This window comes from Chanos chanos, chromosome 3 (genome assembly GCF_902362185.1).
Source record: "Chanos chanos chromosome 3, fChaCha1.1, whole genome shotgun sequence".
Lineage (NCBI taxonomy): Eukaryota > Metazoa > Chordata > Actinopteri > Gonorynchiformes > Chanidae > Chanos > Chanos chanos.
The window spans coordinates 16,752,501-16,773,558 of NC_044497.1; the positions used below are offsets into that span (position 1 = coordinate 16,752,501).

Sequence of the window (21,058 nt, forward strand, 5' to 3'; positions counted from 1 at the left end):
TGAGAGAGAGAGAGAGAGAGAGAGAGAGAGAGAGGGAGAGAGAGAGAGAGAAAGGACAGATTCAACTTTTCTCTCCTCCTAACAAGATGTTATTAAAATTACATGCTGCTGTCTGCGGCCTAGCCCTAGGAACAGGTCGGCCCAGGCTCTGGCTACAACCTGATTCACTGCTTAATATGGAAGCAGGGGGTTCAGGGCAGAAAGCAGAGCTTGGCGCCAACACTCACTTCTCTTCCACCGATAATGATGTTTCAGAGTGCTCTCTGAGAGAATGCACCGCATGTATTATTTAAATTCATTTATAGATTACCATTACACAAACGTTACTATCACTTATTCAGTTCTGTTTCTGTCCCACTTGTGACCACAACAGCCCCCCCCCCGCCTTTTCTTTTTTCTTCCAGGGTCCGTCCAAACTAACTCTTTTTTGGCCATCAGAGCCGACACACTGGTAATGACTGGCTCCGGCCTTGGAATGATCCCTGTTGAAAATGATAACGTGTAGTATTTTTTTGCAGGCGAGAATTCTCCCACACCTCCTCTGTCTTTGGCTCATTGTTTTAATTGGACCCTAAATGACCTCGCTGCTCCTCCGCCACGCTGTCTTTTCCATCCCCTGAATGGTTCTGATTGTTTACAGCAGGCTGAGAAAACTGAATGAATTTAGATTGGTACTTTTCTCTTCTGTCTGAATGTACCATCTCACTGTTTCCCTTATGGAAGCACTTCATTTCTCCTTAGCTTCACACCACGTTTTCACTCTTTAAATCCTAAATTGCCTGGTGTTTTTTTTTTTTTTTTTTTTTTTTTTTGCATACTCTAATACGTTACGCTAATCGATAACACTTAATGTTATGGCTACAGGTCATATTAAATGTTGTCTCCAGTGCAGTTCACTCATTCAGTGAATATACACTACTGATATACGCTATGCCAAAGAAGACTTGAGCCTAGATTTGAGACATTTTGTCCTTTTCACAATGCTGTGTATAATTCCTGCAGCTAAACCGATCAATCTTTAATTAGAATTGGATGTGTTTAACAAATATTAAGTCTTATCATGCTACCACAAATGAGATCCAAATTTGGCTTTGGCTCACTAAGTCATGTTATATGTTATTCCAAAAGCCCACAGTCCCATAGTTACAAGCTAATGTCAGCCCTCCTGGAGCCAGGTTGGACATTAGTATCCCTGTAAATCAATAAGGATAACATATGGTGCCCTGAACAACTGCAGTAAACTGTTCCACTATACACAGCATGATTTATGATGATGTAAAATATTGAACAGATACCTGAGATTGTTAGATAAAGAAAAACAAATAACACTACTGTTCTCTTATGAGTCTTTTAGTGGTGTGATTAAGTTTATCTAAAAGGTTGGCTTCTGTTTGAAATATACGCACGGAGAGAGACTCTGTAAAATGAATCGCTTAACCCTTCCAGTTCATTCCAGACGAATGATGAAAAATTGTTTCTTTTCACTTAGCCGTGCTGTGTCAAAAGACAACTGATACATAAAACATTTAGCTGTAGCTACGCCTGATGCGAATGTCCCTTTTCTTTCACATATTGAGTGTAAACAGGGCATTGAAATGCATTGCTTTTGTGTGGTGAATTGTGGGTTTTGACGGGGAAGGTGTCCCAGGCTATGAAAATGATCGAGGCGATGCCATTGTTTGACAGTAGATCAGGGCTGTTGACTGGAATAGCAAGGTCCTCTGGGTACATGCTCGTTTTGCTGCGCATTAAAGTGCAATTGCCTTTTTTCTCGATCGCCACATCCGTCACACTTGAGGCTGCCGCTATGTGGGGCTGCCTGTAATTCTCTTGTAAAGGCATAATTGGAAGAATGGAAGAGTGTGTGTGTGTGTGTGTGTGTGTGTGTGTGTGTGTGTGTGTGTGAGAGTGTGTGAGAGAGAACATGTATGTATGGGTATGTCCATCACACCATCAAACTCTCATTTCTCGTGCAGGTTTTTATTTTGTGGAGTGGTGAATCAGGCATGGCCATTCTCATGCCTTCATTAGTCTTACCTGTCATTGTTACCAGTGGGGACTAATACTTAGTGATGGTCCATTTAACGGTGCTTTTGTGCAGTAGAGAATGGGGTGGGGCGCCGTCCAGCACTTTACCATGAGGTGGGATATGACAGTGAGATATGACATATGAAGAACTGCCTGAAGAAAAACAAGCCGATGTGTTCCCCTCCTGCAGGTTTAATTCGATGACTCATCTCCTCACAGTGGCGTGGATTTGCATGACGCTGTCACGTGTACTACTTTGCTATGTGAGATCTGTAATATTGAATATTCACGTGAATGCAAAGATAATTTGTTAGATGTAATTCAGCATTGGTCTTTTTTTCTGGCTGTAATGTGGCTGAAATGCAGTTGAAAATGCTTGTAATGTGCCAGAAGAAGTGTGAAAAGTTTGCAGGGTAATTTTTGATATGAATATGTCCTTATTTCTTACGCTTGAAACATAACCACAGTGGCAGTTGTTAGTTGGTTGGTTGTAGTTAACACCTGTTATGTAGGTCTTATTTGCCTTCATACACTTCTCCAAACGCTTTTGTTAGTCGACCAGACACAGAATATAAAAATCTGCTGTTTCACAGTGATATCGTCAGTATGTTAAAATGATTTTCCACCAAAAAAAAAAAAAAAAACAACAAAATTTGACCCTGTTTACCTACATTCAGAAATCAGCTTAGGTTCATAGTCCTCGTGTATTACGCTGTCTCTGTGGAGCATAACAAACAGTGTTAAGTACTGAAATGACCTGTGGGAGTCCCAGCCCTGCGTGTTTTGAGCATTCTCAGAGTTTGTTATTCAGGCCTAGGCTTGGTCAATCCCTCATTATCACTCTGCAAATCCACACTGACCCACCAGCGACCTCCATCTTACACTGGCCCAGAACCCCCTGCCAGCCCACCAAGACAGACTCAAACCAGCCATTTACATCAGAGACTTTAAATGTCCCTGTTTTCCCTCATGTCCTGTCCTTTTTCTTTTTTTTTTAAACAGATATGAAACATTGAAAGTCCTGCTTTTACCTCACTCATGCTGCTGTCTGTTGGCCATATTTGCTAAATCCGTTTGTACAAACCCTGAATTTGATATATTGGCAATCACTAAAAAACAGTTCTGAGTTTTTCTTAAATCCTTTTTTGACTGCGGGCATCATTAAGACCCAGTTTAGACTTGAGAAGACACAGTGATGCGCGGCTGCTTGTTACTGATATTGTGAGTTTGTGGAGCGTGTCGTAGCGGATTGGTTTCCATGTTTACAGAATGAGAGTGGTGCTCTAGGTAACTCCCTTTGCTCCCAGAGGTCAGCAGGAGTAACACAGTGTCAATAACACAAAGGCGTGTTGTTGATCAGAGACTCTCTGTGTATTGGCAGTTTCCATTTGTTAATAACTATTATCCCTGTAGCCCTGAATCTGGAGGGAAATCTACTATACCAGCAGTGTGCAGCAATTCTATCACTGAGTCTTGGTTATTTTATTGTGAAATCGATTGTCCCTGTTTTGTCTGCTTCAGCAAGGGTTAAAGCACATGGTGAAATGTCTCTGGCACAGATTTAAACTACGCTGAACAATGGCTCAAAGGATGTAGGTGTTCAAGTTAGCTTTGATGTTTCTTCAAAAAGCACCCACACACACACACACACACACACACACACACACACATCTGTCTGTTCACTTGCTTTTACAAACAACCATTTATGTGGACCACGTAGGAAGTTAAGCGGCTTTTTGAGCATTTGTCCTCTGTGACACACCCATATCTTTACTGATGTTAGTGTCCAGAAAAGCTTCAAAGTTTCATGAAAGACTCAATAAAGGATGGATCTAACACTCTGACACAGGCATGTGAATATGCAGTAAAAAGTGCCAACTGAGCTTGTTACAGCATTAGCACATATATGATTCACATCAGGTTGAAAGCTCTTTCTTTCTCGCTGGGGGAGAGCAAAAGAGGAGAGCGCACACACACACACACTCACATGCACACACACACCCTCTCTCCCCCCACTGTCACTTTAAAACAGATGGGGTGGGCACAAACACGGGATGGAGAAAAAGGGGGATTTTTTTTAAGGAGATTTAATGAAAGTCCTTGAGGTGCAGTAAAGGGAACTGTCAGTGAGTCCAGAGATAGATGGTACCTCTCTACCATATCAGTATTCGCATGGTGGAGTTTTATGCCTGGCCCAAGCCATTTGTTGATTAATTAATCAGGTAATGTAACGGTATCTGTGAGACAAAAGCTGCAGGTTAGACCGGCCTCTTACGTAACCCAGGAAACATATCCCGGCAGACCTTACTCTCCATCCCAAAGATTGCTACGGTCAAGGCAGCGTCGCAGCTAAGGGAAGTCATTATGAGAATGTACTGCCTGTAATGTAAGGCAAAATAATAAACATATTTTAAGGGGAAAAGGGCTCCAATGTCATAAAAAAACATTAAATTCTGTGACCCTAAGTCAACCCTGTCCGAAGTAATTCACTGGAGTTCAGAGGGAAGTTTGCGTTCCCGGTGGCCCCGGTGAACTTTGGTAGAAGCCGGACTAAAGTAAACATGGTTGAAGCGTTGCAGAATTTGGATGAAAAATACCCCTTTTTTTTCCAGGCCAAATGAAATCACTGTTCCACTCTCTAAAAATATAAATGGGATTATATGATGATCAATGTGGATTTTCATAATCAATTTGTATGTGAGTGATACACGGAGCAGGACTTCACAGGAAAAGTAAGCAGTCGATGAAAATGATTGCATTTATTGAATTTTTGTATTCTTACGGGTCTACACACTTTCTGTCATTGCCTTGCCTTTGTAAATAAAATTGGATTATTCTCCATCAGTAATTCAAGATATTTTGTATGGGACAGAAACACATATGTATATGTCACACACACACACACACACACACACACACACACACCCGACCCAGACAGTAGCATACAGCTGAGACAGACTATCTGCATCTCGGTGCTGGACACTTATGTTACTGGTCAGTGTGGACCTTTGATGTTGAGCGTAAGAATCACTTCCGTTGGTTCTCTTCCTTCCTCTGTCTTCGAGAATGAGTGTTGCTTGTACACGGTGGAATTCAGCCAAAGGAAATGACATCTGTAGGAAGTCTTTAAGGAGCCGGCTATCTCTAGATGGTTTCCTCCCCACATGGTGTTTGGGGTCCATCACAGAGCCCAAAAGTCATGCTCCTGATAATGACTCGACCCTTAAGATCACCCCCAAATGCTTTTTCACTGGCTGAGCAGCTAGCCTTCCGTCACATCCTGACCACAGAAGTCAATCAGCATCCTGAGATAAGAGACCAAAATAACGCTCACTGTGCTCTCTCTATAACAATCTCACACTCTCTCACACACACACACACACACACACACACACGCATCCACACTCACACACTCCTCATCCTTTTCTCACGCCACCTCAGACTTATTCACTCTATCTCCTCATTTCCGTGTACACACCAAGCCCCTTGCATGGAATGTGCCACCACCGGCTCTGATACAGCCTCTGTAATTGCTTTGGATTTTGCCATGTCACTCCATCATTAGACACAGAAAAGTGTGTTTTTTCCCCGTCTCTCTCTCTTTTTTTTCTTATTTTTCTGTACACCTTCTTTTTTTACTTTGATCTCATTGTAACTGAATCAGTAGCTGTCACCTCTCTTTTCTCCCTAGTGCTAACATAGGGAGCCTCCAGCTGAAAGGCTCATTCTCTCTATAAGATTGCATTATTAGCAAGTCTGCTGTGGATTCTGGCTCCATTGAAAGCCATCCTCAATAGGTTTAATGTGATTTGACAGAGCGCGGAGTTGAGGCTCATATTTAAATCGGATTTGATATATATTTTTGATTCCGCTACTTGCTGTCATTACTTTATATTGAAGATTAAAAAAATATTTTGTTTGGAGCTTAGAGGAAGAAGCATATAAAGTATCTTAAGCTGTCACAACTGTTTCGTAGCCCCACAAATGTGTCACCTAACTTGACAGTTTCATTTCCTGCAGGAGTTTCTAGTGCAGGAGGAAGGTGAAAACCACAATAAGAATAGAAATGATAACGGACTCTATAGAACGATGTAGAAATGAACCAGCCGTTAACCAGCTGTATTCCTACCACTGCGGTTCTTACTTTCGTTGCATTCTGTTTACCCTCATAGGTTTGGAAAGCACCGGAAAGATGAGAAGCCGGGAGACAAGATCGAGCGGAAAGGCTCGAGCAAGTCCAAGATAGAGGACACGCAGGTCTCGGAGGACGAGACGCTACGAATGCGTCTGGAGCAGGAGAGGTGAGTCGCTCCTCTCTCTGGACAGCTCTCTCCTCATCTCGTCTTCATTAAGAAAGAAAAGGAAAAAAAAGCGAAAAAGAAAAACAATTAAGTGGAAGGCCGCTGCCCGGAAAATTAGAGAACAACCCTAATTAACTAAATGGGAAGCGAAGAGGGAAAGTTCTGGGAAAGCGCTCGGATGTCAGCCCGTGTGTAAAAACATCGAGGACTTTTTTTTTTTTTTATAACAGTACATTAAATTGATCATTTATAGATTGTTTTTCCCTTTGTGGTGCTGAATGGAGCTGACCTGCTAATGGCCTCTCTCATCTGTCTGCCTTGGCTTGATTGAATGGATGCTGAGGAGAGCAGAGTAAATTGAACACGGGGCTTTCTTTTTGGAGAAGGCATGGGGGGTGCATTTTGACATCCATTACCTCCTTCCCAAATCACTCTTTTTTTTTCCCTCCCCCTAGCTTTGCTTAACATGCTCAGCCAACATTTTTAGCTGTTTTATATAAATTCTGATAATTATTTAACAAGGTGTTGTCCTTCAGTTGACATCTATGTTCTGGTCTTCATTTGACTTTTGTCTTTTTCCCCTTGCCAGCCAACATATTTCACTGTCTGTCTGCTTTGGCATATCAACTTATCCTGAGTCACTCAGCATTGTCCCAGATCAAACTGCAGTGTGTTTTATCAAATTGAATGATATCTTTAAGCGAACTTAAGACATTTTGGTGAGGAACACCATTCACTCACTTTTCAGCTGCGTAGGTACCTGGCTGTCATTGACTAATCCACAACAATATTACTGGTCACCACACCTGCCTAGGGCCAACTGCATCTTCTCAGAATACAGTTACTAATACACAGCATGGATCCAAAACAGGATCTCAGATGCAGGAAACACCACTGCGTTGTCAGACAGTTCCCTCTGTCTGAAGCACCAAGGAAAACCCCTTTGACGTGATTTATAATTTACCGAGATCTTGCTGTTACTTTTATAACAATACCTCACATGTCACAATTGTCCATCTCATCTCAGCTGTGATTTTCGATCATTCTAGTATGTCATAGCTCCCTCCTTTCAAAAACATCAATGATAAATAGTGTCTATTCCCAAATTCAGCTTTTTATCCAGCCCCTGCTGGTACCTCCGATGACAGACAACCGTGTTGACGATTTCAGCGTATGCTAAGAAGCCCATCCTGCTGCTTGTTGTACAATGGAAGCCAAATAAACTCTTTTATTATGCTGCTGTAGGTAATGGAGTGTAATTGAAATGCTACAATGGCAGGGAGAGGTGACATTGTTCTCGGCGAAGACTGTAGACTCTACACTAACAGTGAGCTCAATGGAACATCTGGACACCATTTTCTAAGAGCCGGCCTTGACGGTGACATACTCCAGTCTGGGCAATGAGAATCTGCCTCTGGCCCAGTGCCCATCACGTTCACAGTGTACGCCACACAGCCCATGCTTACTACAGGCTTGCCCCTTTGTGTCTTTAGCCCAAGGCCTATACCAAAGAGACTAGCGGATAATTGGCAAGAGAGGCCTAGCTATACACTGCACACCACTGTCTCAACCTCTTCTCTGTGACTACAGTTGTTCATCACATAAAAGGAATTTTAGCAATTTCAGCATTCCAGACTCATGTCAAAAGGAAAGTTCTCTTTAGAAATCTCAACAGCTGAAGATTGTCAAAGGTCAGAATGTTCTTTTTACGCCTCTTCACATTCACTCAGGTTGACTTTTCCCAAAGCTGTTTGCAAAGGTGCGGTATTGCTGCATTGTGGAAGAAAATATCTTTGGGCATTTGCACCATCACTGTGCAACTATGCTCCAGCTGTCCGGCCATTAATGGAAAAGAATCCTTCAGGGAAAAGTTAATGAGCAATAACAATCCTCATCGCCGTCGCTGGGCCGAAGGATTATGTTTGTAACTTTGGAGATGACAGACTGGCTGCTTCAGAAATTAAATAAAGGGGTGTTTGTTTGTGTTGTTTTTGTTTTTCTTTGCTCTCTCTCTCTTTTCAGGTGTGATTGGATATGGATGCATGCATTAGGTTGGATGTTTGTGCATGCTCACGCATGCCAGAGGGCAAGAGCTGTGATTGATTACATGCACCTGCAGAGAAAAGGTCCAGTTCGGTGTGATTATGAAATTATGTAGGGACAGGGCAGGGAGTAATAAAGAGGGGGAGCAAAGCAGTGGGGGAGAGGTATAGGAGAGAGGAGCGAGAGATGGGCGGCAAGCAGCCAAAACACGCAGCCCTCCACACTTTGACGTGGCCGATCGTTAATTCGAGCTGACTGCTTTGACAGGAGCTTTTAAAGAGGGCAAAAGAGAAGTCGGAAAGGTTGACTGGATTAATTCTCACAACCCTCTCCGTTGTTAGTTAGTCATCCCTCCCCGTCTATTTCTGGAAAGATGGCCTTACCTCTCTTTTTAGAACACCTGACCTCTGGGAATATTTATGAAAACTCATCATACAGCTCGTCCAGGGCTGGCTTTAAGGCTTAAGTCTGCCGTGTTTGACTTGAGGTTTTATTGAAAAAGCCTCCTGGAGAGAAGCTACCACAATCTCCCTCATCTCCATATGTCTGATCGGCAGCACCACTCTGGGAACTAAATCTGAACAACAACGAAGAGGGTGGGTGGGTAGCTGGCTGCGGGGGTGTTGGTATTGAAACACCGAAGATGGACAACTGTTCGCAGCGGTTTGACGCTGCCGAGAGTTGATGAAGTGTCGTCATCAGCAGCATTTGTTTTGCCACAATCTGGCAAATTGTGCGCAGCTGTGGGCCCCTTCCATTTTTTCCGTCCCCTTCATCAAGAGCTTCATTAGGGCTTTGGAGAGGACTCTCCATGCACCGCGGGAGCACAGTCGCTGCGCGGCGGCCATTATCTAGGCCTTGTTAGCACTCGGGCACGTTCACGACCCCCTCCACCTTATTCGTCCTGATGGGGAGGACCACCGTGGAAAAATGTCATTTGGAGCTGAGGGGGTGCGCAGACAGATGCATACACACTCATATCCTCTACAGGATTCACAGTCTTTCCTTCAGTGAGAATGGGACTTAGAGAAGAAAATAGGCAAGTATAGCTTTGCTCAGAAGAATGTATATCTCATTACTGGAAACTTTGTTTCCGTTTGAACCAACTCTTTCACCCGTTCGCTCATGAGTTTGTCAGTGAAGCTGCTTGAGCCGTAAACGTCTTGTGCAACCAGCCCTCCTGCTTTCTTCACCAAGGCACATCGCCGTGTCCTTCCCTCTTATCTCTTTGGCTCCGCTGAGGCCGTAATCAGTAGCTAACACTCCTCCGAATCCCCTCTTCCTGCTCCCCAAGCCGTCACCCTTTAGTGCCCGTTTCCTCCTGTTTGTTTGGATTCCTGCTGACTCTAACCCATGAGGGGGTCCTTCCATCCACTGCACACTTTCAATCGACGCTAGTCATTGGTTAAGGCCTTCAGAGTTTTAAAACGGAGCCTGACCTCATTCCCCCTCTATGATTGTTGGCTAACACTCACCCCTCCCCAGGTGTTTTTAAAATAATTTCTTTTCTTTGAGCCGTTAATGTGTTTTGATGAATACGGACGATTTTTTTTCCCTCTCCCCCGTGTATTTTCAACAGTGGTAATTCTGTTAGGAAATAATCAGCGTTGTCATTCAACTTTGTCAAGCTACCTCTTTATTTTTTCCACAGGCTTTTGTTAGGTCAGGCCGACCGTCAGACCCGAGTAATTAGCTTCCTGGACTCAAAGGGAGATTACACGAACAGATTGCCGGCGTGATTGTATTTCGTAATTACTTTGATAGTTCGCTGCTATCTAAATGTGCTTGTTGGGACCTTTCAGTTCAGCCAGTTACATGACTGATGAAATTACACTGGGCGCTGTCACCAGGGTATCCCACAGAGAGACTGGGCTCCACAGCATTTACACAACAGGTTGTTGTTCAGATGGTAATCTTGTCAACTTGATGCTAATCTTGTTAGCCTGGCAGTGAAAAAAAAAAAAAAAAGCACAGTGAGTTATAAAACACAGTGAGTTAGAGAATAGTCTGTGTAAATCACTCATGCATATTTGATTTTCCTTTAAAACAAAACAAAACAAAACAAAACAAAACAAAACAAAAAAACCCACTATATTGTGATTAACTGATATGAAGTCCTAGATATTTTTTGTCTATATAGCAGTTCACACGCGGGCACGTGCACACACACACACACACACACACACACGCACGTGCGTGCACTGAGTCATATGAGTTGTCTCTCCATATCCCCCAGTCTCCTGTGACTGAATTAAACATCCACAGACATATGGAGGGGAATATTTTTGCCTTTCTCCTGTCTGAGAATTAAACAGTGTCTTTTGATGAACAGTGCAATATATTCAGTGAAGAGAGGAAGGACCAGAGGCAAGCTGTAACAACACATTCTGTGTCACACTTTGCAACTTTCAACCTGTCAAAAAAAAACACCTCAGAGTTTAACCAAGAATGTAAGCTCTACTGAATCACCCATAAACATTAGCCCTCTATTTTCATGCACAATGTACTAATTGCTATTAGTTTTTGCATTAAGTGTGAAATTTTCATAAACCTAAAACCACTTTGAGAGAGCAACAGCAATTGAGTGTTTTCTTATCAAATAGTACTTTGATAAGAAAGCCATATCAGAAGTACGTGACATGGATGTTACATGGATGTTTTGACTGAGTCAGGATGAAGAAACATGACATCTTGAACAGATGTGATGTAGTGAACTGTCCTCAGGCCCACTTCCTTCATTTCTTTGTTGGCTTGTTACCTAGAAACATACAGAGCCACCTCTACATTTTACATACCGCCCAGTTGCCATAGCACCATCCCCCTCACAGCTGCGCACCGTACGTATCCAGGTTAATCATACCCTCTGCCTCTTAATTAAGCACATACAGAAAACTGTGCTGGTTTTTATCTTTCATTTATTTCTGTTTTTGTTTTGTTGTTTTTTTTAAGTCCTATCACTCTCTCTCTCTCTCTCTCTCTCTCTCTGTCTCTGTCTCTCACACACACGCACACACACACACACACACACACACACACACAGAATCGCAATCTCTGTGCTAATTAGCTTTGGGCTAAGAAAGTCGCTAAGTGGGATTAGCTTCTTTCTCTGTTGTTTCATCAGAGCTGGCAAGGGAAAATACATTCCCTCATCCTTCTTACTAATATTTTGACAGTATTTTTTCCCCTCAATTTGCTCACTCTATTATAAATCTCATTTTCTCTTGTTTCGTTTGTACTCTCTGGTATCTCATGTGCTGTGATGTTACTGTGTGTCCAATTAAGTCTGAATGATAATGATTTGGGCCATCTGCTTACTGAAGTATAGCAACAGGAGAAGCGCCTGCCTGTTGTGTTAGCTTTAATGTCACCCGTATACCTGCAGGCCCACAAAAGACAGAAAGAGAGAGAGAGAGTGAGATGTTGGATAATTGACATGGCGGTAATGTGTTCAGTGTAAACACTGTGGAGTTCTCTCTGTTACTTCTTTTCTGCACTAATTAGTGGAGCATTCCCTACTGAAGGCAAAGTGGTTGAAGAGGGGCTTGTGACTGCTCTGTCCCACTGCACGCCCTAGAAAAACAGAAATGTACACATGCAAAGATTTTAGATAACTGGATGCAGTTCTTCAGTTTCAACGTGTGTGTGCGTGTATGTGTGTGGTGTATGTGTTTGTATACATGTGCTTACAGGTCTGTTCTTCATTTACTTCCTCCATCCAGGGGCTCTCACTGAAATGATGCCCCCAGGAAAAGAGTTACTGATAGTCTGGTCATCAGTCTGCAGTCCCTTAACCCTAATAACAAACTCAATCTGCACTCTACGCACACACACACACACACACACACACACAAACTTTACACACACACACACACACATACTTTACACACACGCGCAGAGCGAGATCCTCCTGTTCCATCTACTAGAGGCTACTTATCAGCCGTGGCAGAGCAGAGCTAAATCAGTTTTTCCTCTGAGGCGCTGAGAATGGGGAGAGGTCAGGCCTAGCCCGCTCACTAGCTCTGGCCATTACCTCATTCAAACAGAGATATTGCTCCGACCTATTTGATTTAGCTATTACACAGAGCGCCGCAGGCATAGTCTGCTATTGAGTTTTCCGTAAACCTGTCACGGCGGCCCCCATCTTACGGGCAGTGATGTGACATCAGCTTTAGGCAGATAGCAGGTGGAGAGGCCTCTGTTGTTAGTATTGGGTTTCACCTGGGTCACTTCAACATGAAAGCTGGGGTTAGTGATGCCAAAGTTCAAGACAGGAGACTTTGAAAGCAGAGAGAGACCCGCAAACAGAGACCCAGCTCAAACGTACAGTCTGGATCTAGTGTTGTTCTTTTCCTTATTACCGCTCCGTTATTAAGTGCATATGACAAATGCATCTACACGATCACGGAACAATATCCTTTCAGAATCAGATTTCCACCAGCAGAAAGAAAAAAATAAAGGACCCTAGCTTGCCTTATAATCAAATTACACTCTCACAGAAGAAAAATGTCCATTGTTTATTAAAAAAAGAAAAAGAGAGGATTAGATTTTTCAGGATGTGTGCAAACATTCGAAACTCGAATGTGGAGTTCCTGCAAAATGTCACCCACAGTGCAGCTGTCAGTCAAAGCTGTTTGATGGACAGCTGGTGGAGATCAGGGGTCAACTCTGCCCTTGGGCGGATGGGGAAATCGTTCAGTTCCAGGAGAAGAGGGGCACCACTGGTACATTTCTCCCTAGCACACTGAGGTTCTTGGTGGGACAAAACGGTAGGGGTTTTCCCTTCCGTGGCTAGGCCCATCTGGTTCCAGTCAGGTTGGCTAGTTGCGGACGACAGGAGGTCATCCCCCCGTCCGCACTGGCCCTTCCCTCCGATCTCCATTCCATGGGATCCCCTTACTCCCCTTCAACACTCAAGTCTGTGTCTTATTAGCCTCCAGAAAGAAGAGTCTCATTTATTGCAGCCCACCACGATGGGCCTTGAAAGGGCCTCGTTGTGTGCTGTGGAACTGAGATCCCATATGGAGAGAAGAGAACTGGACTAAGGGGACTGGAGAGAGGGCGATGGCGAAAGACAGAAAGAGGCGTTTGGAGGAAGATCAGAGAGTCCACTCCTCTTTTCTCCGTTTTGGGAGAAGCCCAGGGGAGGAATTGCTCCGTTTAGCTCAGGAAGAACCCCTGCTGAACTATGGCCTCTTGGTTGAGTGAAGTTTGTGTGTAGGCCATTTTTTTCACCCTACATACTAAAGAAAAAAAAAGATGAAGGACTCTGACTAGAGAGGGGACTGGAGAGACAACCTGAAAGAAAGACTGGAAGGAATGTTGACTCCATGCCTTCATTCCTCCATTGAGAAAAGTGTGTTGGTGGACCCCCAAAAGTATATATAGGAATGACTGTTTGATGCCTTGGTAGTCCATAAAGCAATAAAACGGCTTAACATCCACAGTACAGGCACGACTCAGTATTTCCTGTATTTCATCCAAGTGAACACAGTTGTACCAGTTATGACCATTTAAATGACTAGACATTTCTTGCGTTTTACAGAGACATGAAGTTAGAAAGAATCGTTGGTGTAGAATCGTTGGTGTAGACTCGTTGGTGTAGACTTTCAGAACAAAAGTGCTTCATTTATCCTACATCAAAAATGCTGATATGTTTATGTTACTCCAAAAATGTCTCTGGTGATTTACCTCACAGGTACTTTATCAGAAGTTGTTGAGAACACTTTAAATTAGTTTTAGAATAAAATGACCATCTCACACGCATACATTGAAGGTCACCTTTACCACTGCATATTATAAACAAATTGCTTGCTTTTTGTTTTCAGGATCCAGGCCAAGACCAGAGAGCTGAGAGAGAAGCAGGCCAGAGAGAGGGAATACGCCGAGATCCAGGACATCAACCGCACCTTCAGTTCGGACGAGGAGCACCTCTACGCCGGCATCGGCTCCATCACCTCCATGGACAGCGAGAACAGCGGTGGCCAGGAGCAGAGGCCGCAGAGCCCCCGAGACGACGCTCAGCCTTTGGAGGCCCTTTACGCACAAGTCAACAAAACACGCAACGGTCGCCCTCCCTCCGGTGACAGGTAGGGGGCAGTGTTTTTTTTTTTTAATGCTGTGCTGGTGTGTGTCTGACGCTCATACTGATTTTGGATGGGTGTTAGGGTTGGGTTCAGTAGTAAAAAGGGCTTGTGGTGACTTTGTAGTGAGTACAGAAAGGAAGGTTTGGACCTTCTTCACACGGTCACAGATTTACTTGAATCAGATCATTTTTAATGATTCTTAAGTGTAGCGTCCAAATATTTGTCCAGTACTTTCTTGTCTTTGTGGTAGAGGGAAAAGAGGTCATTTGATATTTTTAATCTGATGTTCGTGTTCAGTTGCTGAAAGATTTGTCCTACATCAATTTTCTTTGCGATTCTCTTTTGAAAATGAACAGGACAGGCATGTTTGTCCTCTGTGACTCCAGAATCTGCTTTACAGTTGGGAAAAAAAGCATAAAAAAGTCAAACAAACGCAATAATCAGATTTCATTTGTCAGAGCGTCCCAGAAGCGAGACCTACAGCTGAGGTAAATCATCAATAATTCTCTAGGTGTGAAAATTTAATAACAAAACAGACTCCTTTATTATAGAGGATCATGTCAAATCCATCCGTTTCCACGCCGACCCATCAGGAGACATGGGGAGAATTGTGGTAAATTTATATGTGTAGTCTACAGAGAACAATGTTATGCTTACACACATTGGACTATGAAAATCCTCCATTGTGAGAACAGACAGTGCGTCGACCAGAAAGTTTTAACGTTTGCCTCGTACCAGTTTTTTTTTCAAATTTTGTTTTTGAAAACTTGGTTTTGCAGCTTTCCGAGACTTTACATAAGATTTCTTTTCTTCTTCTTTTTTTTAGTTCCATTTACGTCCTTTTCAAGTTGAGTACAGTTCATAAAAACAGCCTGTGTGTGTGTGTGTGTGTGTGTGTGTGTGTGTGTGTGTGTGTGTGATGTGTTTCTGCTATTAAATAATCTCTGTGATCTTGTTTTGCACTGTCATGCGTTCCACCTTGGCTGGGAACAGAAAATGATTTTTTGAGACTCCCACACATTCCTTTAGAAAATTTCACAAGACTTTCCGCACGGAGGGAAACAGAAACCAAGGTGGGTGAGAAGGAGGATAGAAGTTGTTTTCATCTCCGTCTGACTTCAGTACACCTCCTTGGATTTGACAGCTCTGCTTTATGAAAGACTTGTTCTTCCTCATTGATTCACTCACTCTCTCAATCTTTCATCGGCCCTTCTCTTCCGTCGACGATATTATCGACCAGGCTTGGTTATGGAAATATGGCGGTGAGGGAACCGCAGGGTCACTTTTTTCCCCAGATGCAATAACCCTCAGTGGATTTATTATGATGATACATAATTGCTTCGGCGCTGACAATAAACCAGCAGCAATGATGGACAGATGTCACTTGGGCTGCGTGACCTTTCTCGCGCCGTAGTAGGGAGCGAAATTATAAAGTTGTTTACAACTGTGCTCACCAGTCGCCCCTCCCCCTCCCACCCCACCACTCCTCAAATCAATAGATTACCAGTCAGTACCCCTGCTGTCACATGGCTTATAAATAAGACGCAAAGTGTTTGGGTCGTTCTTTAACTCGCGGGCTAGTGTCTGCAGGGATACACAAAGAAATACTGGCAGTACTGCACCAACCTTCTGGGACAGGTTCAAACTGATCTTAAACCTGTGGCTTGATTTAGTCTTAGTTTCAAACAAGTGGTTGGTGAATAACTGTTTTGAAAGAGGAAAAGCCATGAACGGTTGACTTGTCTTTCAGGTTATGTTGTGTGAGGCGTTGCTTGTTTGATACCTTTAGTGTGGTGGATAAGCTATAAATATTTCAGTGTTACTGCAGCAGTTCAATGACAGATTGATTAAGTTTCACCCCTGGCTTCTAAATGACTGCTGTTGGAAATTCACTAAGCTCTGGGTTGAACTAGATATGTCTCGGTTTTATTTGGCCTTTTTTTTTTTTTTTTTTTTTTAGAACATAGGGATCGTAATTTTACAGTAGGATTTGTCAGACGTTGGACGACCTCTGGATATCTGTGAAGGGGTTGATGCCGAGTTGCCTGCTCTTTCGTGTGCATGGAAAGAAGAAGAGAGGAATACACAAAAGAGTTCCGATAAGAGGATAATTGGAAAAAGTAAAATGCATTTTTTTTTATTCTGAGGTGTCCCTGTTCCCTTTAAATGAAGATTTGGAAAATCCTCTTGGCCTTCAGTTGCCTAACCTGGTACATTTGACTGCACTTGACCCATCTTTTTACCTGCTGATATGGTATAATGTGAGCTAAAGGACTACTTGAGTCGCTGTGATTATCTCCTTGTTTTTCTACAGCAACTGTGTGCTATTTATAGTGATGTGTATATTGCAATTCTGGGAAAGAAAGAAAGATGTTAAAAGAAAAAAAAGTACAAGAAGTTTGTGATGACATTCTTCCCACATGAGGAAAAGTAAATTGCAAGCAGATGCAAAATTACCTCTTGCTTGATTCTGAAATGATTTTGTGTAGTCACACCCCACCCCCCCACCCCCAAGTGAAACACTGTTGTGGAAATTCCCCACTTGCTGTCTGAACAACTTTCAAATTGAAAGATCGAACAAGATTATGCCAATTGACAATGCATGTGTGCTGAGGGAAAACTAAAAACAGCAATCCTTTCATTACAGCAGTTATTCCCCAGAGACCTCCATTCAAGAAGACGTGTAAAAGATTAATGTTTGTGATATTTTAAGAGTATCTCTTAAGAGAAAAAATGTAGAAAAAAAAGAAAAAGAAACCGCACACATGTGTATGATAAATAATTTGATAACACTAGAAACTGCTTGGGCATCTTCAGACGCGAGTTAATGGAAAAGAAACGGCATTCATCCTAATCAGTGAGTCTTGTTTTGAATTTAACAGTATTTTGCATTTCACTCTCAAGCACGTCTTTGTGAAATATTCTGTAATATCTGTCGGCGTCCCTCTGAAATGAATCACATGGTGTTTTTTTTTTTTTTTCTCCCTCCTTCTTCTTCTTCTTTCGTTTTTTTTTCTTTTCCTTCTTTTCTATGGCTGCAAGGCTGCCAATTTGCATGAGTGCTATAATGCTTTTTGAAACACATTCAGATGGGTGACAGTCATTCACTGCCATGATCAGCGATTCACGTCACCTCCAGCGAGTCAAAACAAACACAAACAGCCATTTGCATTTTCAAACGCCGATGGACTTTTGTGATGTCAGAACCCCTGCTATACACCCACAGCATTTTCCATACTCTGGCTACTACCACTGCATGTATACAATGGCAATGTGAGACAGTTTAAATCAACAGTTTAAAAATGAGAGGACAATTTGGGAGCTTTTGAGGTTCCTTGAAAACGGTTTAAAACCAAAAAGAAAAACCTTTTCTGCTCATGAACCGAAAAGGAAACCCATATTTTATCTCTTTCCGAAAGAACGCAGAGAAAGGACTTCCTGTTTGGGAAGTCGCATCGCAGGAGGCAGATAAAGTCCCTCCTGAGAGAAGAGACTGTCCGCTCCTGTCAATCAAATCTTCAACTTGACAGACAAAGAGAGGTATGACTTAACCTCAGGGGTGAGTAGAGTTCCTGACCACCGTGGAGACCCCTCCAAAACCACAAGGCTTTGAGTGACTCAGTGAGACCGTTCTCCACAAAGCTTAAAGGAGAAAACGGGGCTTTCACAGAGCACATTAGTGAGCCGTTTGTTTCCTTAGAAATCCAATTTTCCCTAAATTCTCCTCCGTTGTATCGGTTTTATAGTCTCGATAGTTGACTTAAATGCTAACTCCCCGGTTCTTCAGTTTATTGAGTTATTTTACATTGGTGTCACACATCTGTGGTTACGCCTGTGTCGTTTGGACTGTGTGTCGCGCTGTGTTCTCAGACACCCAGGCTGCGGCCTGAAAATAGATAAATAGAGAGCAATACAAAGCCCTGTTGAGTCCATCGCCTCAGGGCCTAAGCATTGTGGCCGACACAACACACTCCTTCATTTGTGTTTGCTCTGGCAACCAGCTCCGTCTCTCTCTCCATCTCTCCTCTGCCCCCGCTCCCTCCCTCGCCCCTCGTCCATTTGAAAAAGCATAATAATTGGTATTATTTCCAATCGCGCAGCAATGAGATGCTCTGTGCCAGGAGCCATCTGCTGACAATCATGTGACCTCTGAGGAGTTTGACAAGGGTGCCTTGTTATGAGAGAGAGAGAGAGAGAGAGAGAGAGAGAAGTTTTACCCTCTTTAGCAGAGGGTTTTATGGTTTTATATGCTACTATTTCTACAGCACTTTGCATTAAATTCAAATGAATAAAGATTATGCCTTGCCTGGCCTAATCGAGGGCTTGTGAAAGGATTAACGCATATAAACAACAGCAAGAGGGTTATTGATTTATTGTTGTTTTGTGTACTGGAGATGTGTTGGGCAGTGTCGTACACTGCTCTGAGGCTTGGCTGAGTGCTGATGTCATATGACACTGGCATAAGAGACGAGCAATGCATGGGACGACAGAGACAACTTTAAAAATTCAATCAACCTATTAGAGGTCACGAAGCATACATCTCCTTTGAGGCATATCTGCATCTCTCTCTTTTTCGCTCGTACTCTTTTCGTGTGAGTGCGTGTTTGTGAGAGGGAGAGAGAGGTGTACAGATATTAGAGTGCGGATGTTTTCTTCACATCTGTATTCCGGAAAGTTCCTCCTACCTTCGGCTGTAAAATCAAAAGGCACTTTTTTTTTCCTTTTCTTCGAATCTATTAGCCGCAAATTACATTTCAGACCAACCGTCCTGCAATCACTCTGACAAACAGCATGTGTACCAGCTGAGTAAAAAATCTCTCTCGACTGAATAAAACGGAGCTGAGTGAAAAAAGGCCCTGAATATAAATGACAGACCTGTGTCTAATAGATGGGCTGTTTAAGAGAGCTGTGATCAGAGAAGGTCAGAGTAGCAGTAAAGCAGAAAAGAGCTAGGCTCAGAGTCTCGTAAAGAGCCGGTAAGATAGGACAGAACCTAGTGAATCCGCCCTGTTACATGCTCACAAGCTTTATTGTCATCTTGTGGAGACGTAGCACAGCAAGGTTCATTGTGCTTTACAGGGTCATGTTCTGGAGCTCGTTGGCGGCATCTGTACATGTGAATACAGAGAAATGACGTGAGGTTAGCGGTAAAGCTAATCCTCAGGGTCACAAGAGTTGTAAAATGTAATTTGCTTGCATTCCTCATTGTGGTTTAGTATAAGCTGTTCAGGAAAATTGAGCTCAGAATATTAAGTCAACTTTGTTATCTCGAGTTCTATCTTTAGATCTGAATCTACTGATTTTTCTGGATTGCAAAGAGAAGGAGACACTTTTTTGTGCTTACCTGCTTTACACACGGTTGCAGGAAAGGTTTTTTTTTTTTTTTTTTTTAAAAAGTTAACGTATGAGGTGAGTTGGAACAGACTGACCTCTTTTTTTTTTTTTTTTTAGACAGGCAACTGACAGAGCAACCCCTCAGACAGTTGAGGACCCTCTAGGGTTTTAGCGAATGGCATAGGCTCTGTTTTCAGCACGACAGTCTGACAGGTGCCACGCAGAATAGGATTTGGACGAGCGTGAAACAAACCGTCACCTCTCAGCCGCGCCCCGCTTGATTGACGGCTGTTCCCATTAGGACTGGAATCTCTAAGCCGCTCTGAGGTGAGAGGAGAGGGAGAAAAGTGGAGAAAAGAGAAAAAGAGCAAGAGAGAGCTCAGCCAAAGACAGTCGACGCCCCGGAGACCCAGGCCACCGAGACTCACCTGCAAACACAAGGTGTTTCTCTCTCTCTCTCTCTCTCTCTCTCTCTCTCTCTCTCCCTCTCTCTCTTTCCCCCTCTCTCCCTTTGTGTTTTTCTCTTTCTTTTGAACTTCCTTCTTTCTTTTTTTCCTCCCTCTCTATCCAGTTACTGGTGATTTTCATGGGGGCCAAATTGGATTATACAAATTGGCCACTGCATTTCTAGCTGCTGATAAACCAGGTCGCAGCTTTCATCGTGGGGAGAAGTTCAGGTTTTAATCCCCTTGAGAGAGGTGCACTTCACACCTCCACAGTAGCTCTTCTCTCAGCTGTCCTGTGGTATTAATGTCACTTCAGCCACTGCACTGCTCCACTCCGTGTACTGTTAATGTATCCCCGGACACCAGGGAGGCCTTTGTCGTCAGCATCATCATCATCATCATCGTTTTCATGTTCAGCATCATCATCATCATCGTTTTCATGTTCAGCATCATCATCATCATCATCATCATCATCATGTTCAGCAACATCATCATCATCATCATCATCATCATCATCACTCTGTCTTCTTCATCTTCTTCCCCCTCTTCATCACCTCTGCTGTGCTTCATCTCCTTGGATTTTTCACTGTCCATCTAGGTTGGTCCATCAGGAAATAACACTGTGACTCAGAGCAAACCGTTTTCCAATGTTAAATGGTTCCATGAGTCACGTTAGGCCTCTTCTGATGTTAAATGACTCCATGTGTCACGCTAGACCTTTTCAGGGACAGGCCTTCAGGAGTTTCAACCATTTAGCGTTGGTACGTAAGTCTAACTGCTTGCTTCTCACCCCCCCCCCCCCCCCCCCGTCCCTCTCCGTCAC

General features: G+C 43.2%; 1 protein-coding gene across 1 annotated transcript in view; it reads left to right on the plus strand.

Annotated features, from left to right (window-relative positions):
- The window catches only part of pard3aa (par-3 family cell polarity regulator alpha, a), a 315,517-nt gene that overhangs the window by 232,852 nt on the left and 61,607 nt on the right, over nt 1-21,058 (plus strand). The window contains 2 exon segments of the mRNA XM_030767365.1: nt 6,201-6,329; nt 14,198-14,458. Coding sequence (XP_030623225.1) covers nt 6,201-6,329; nt 14,198-14,458 — 390 coding nt within the window.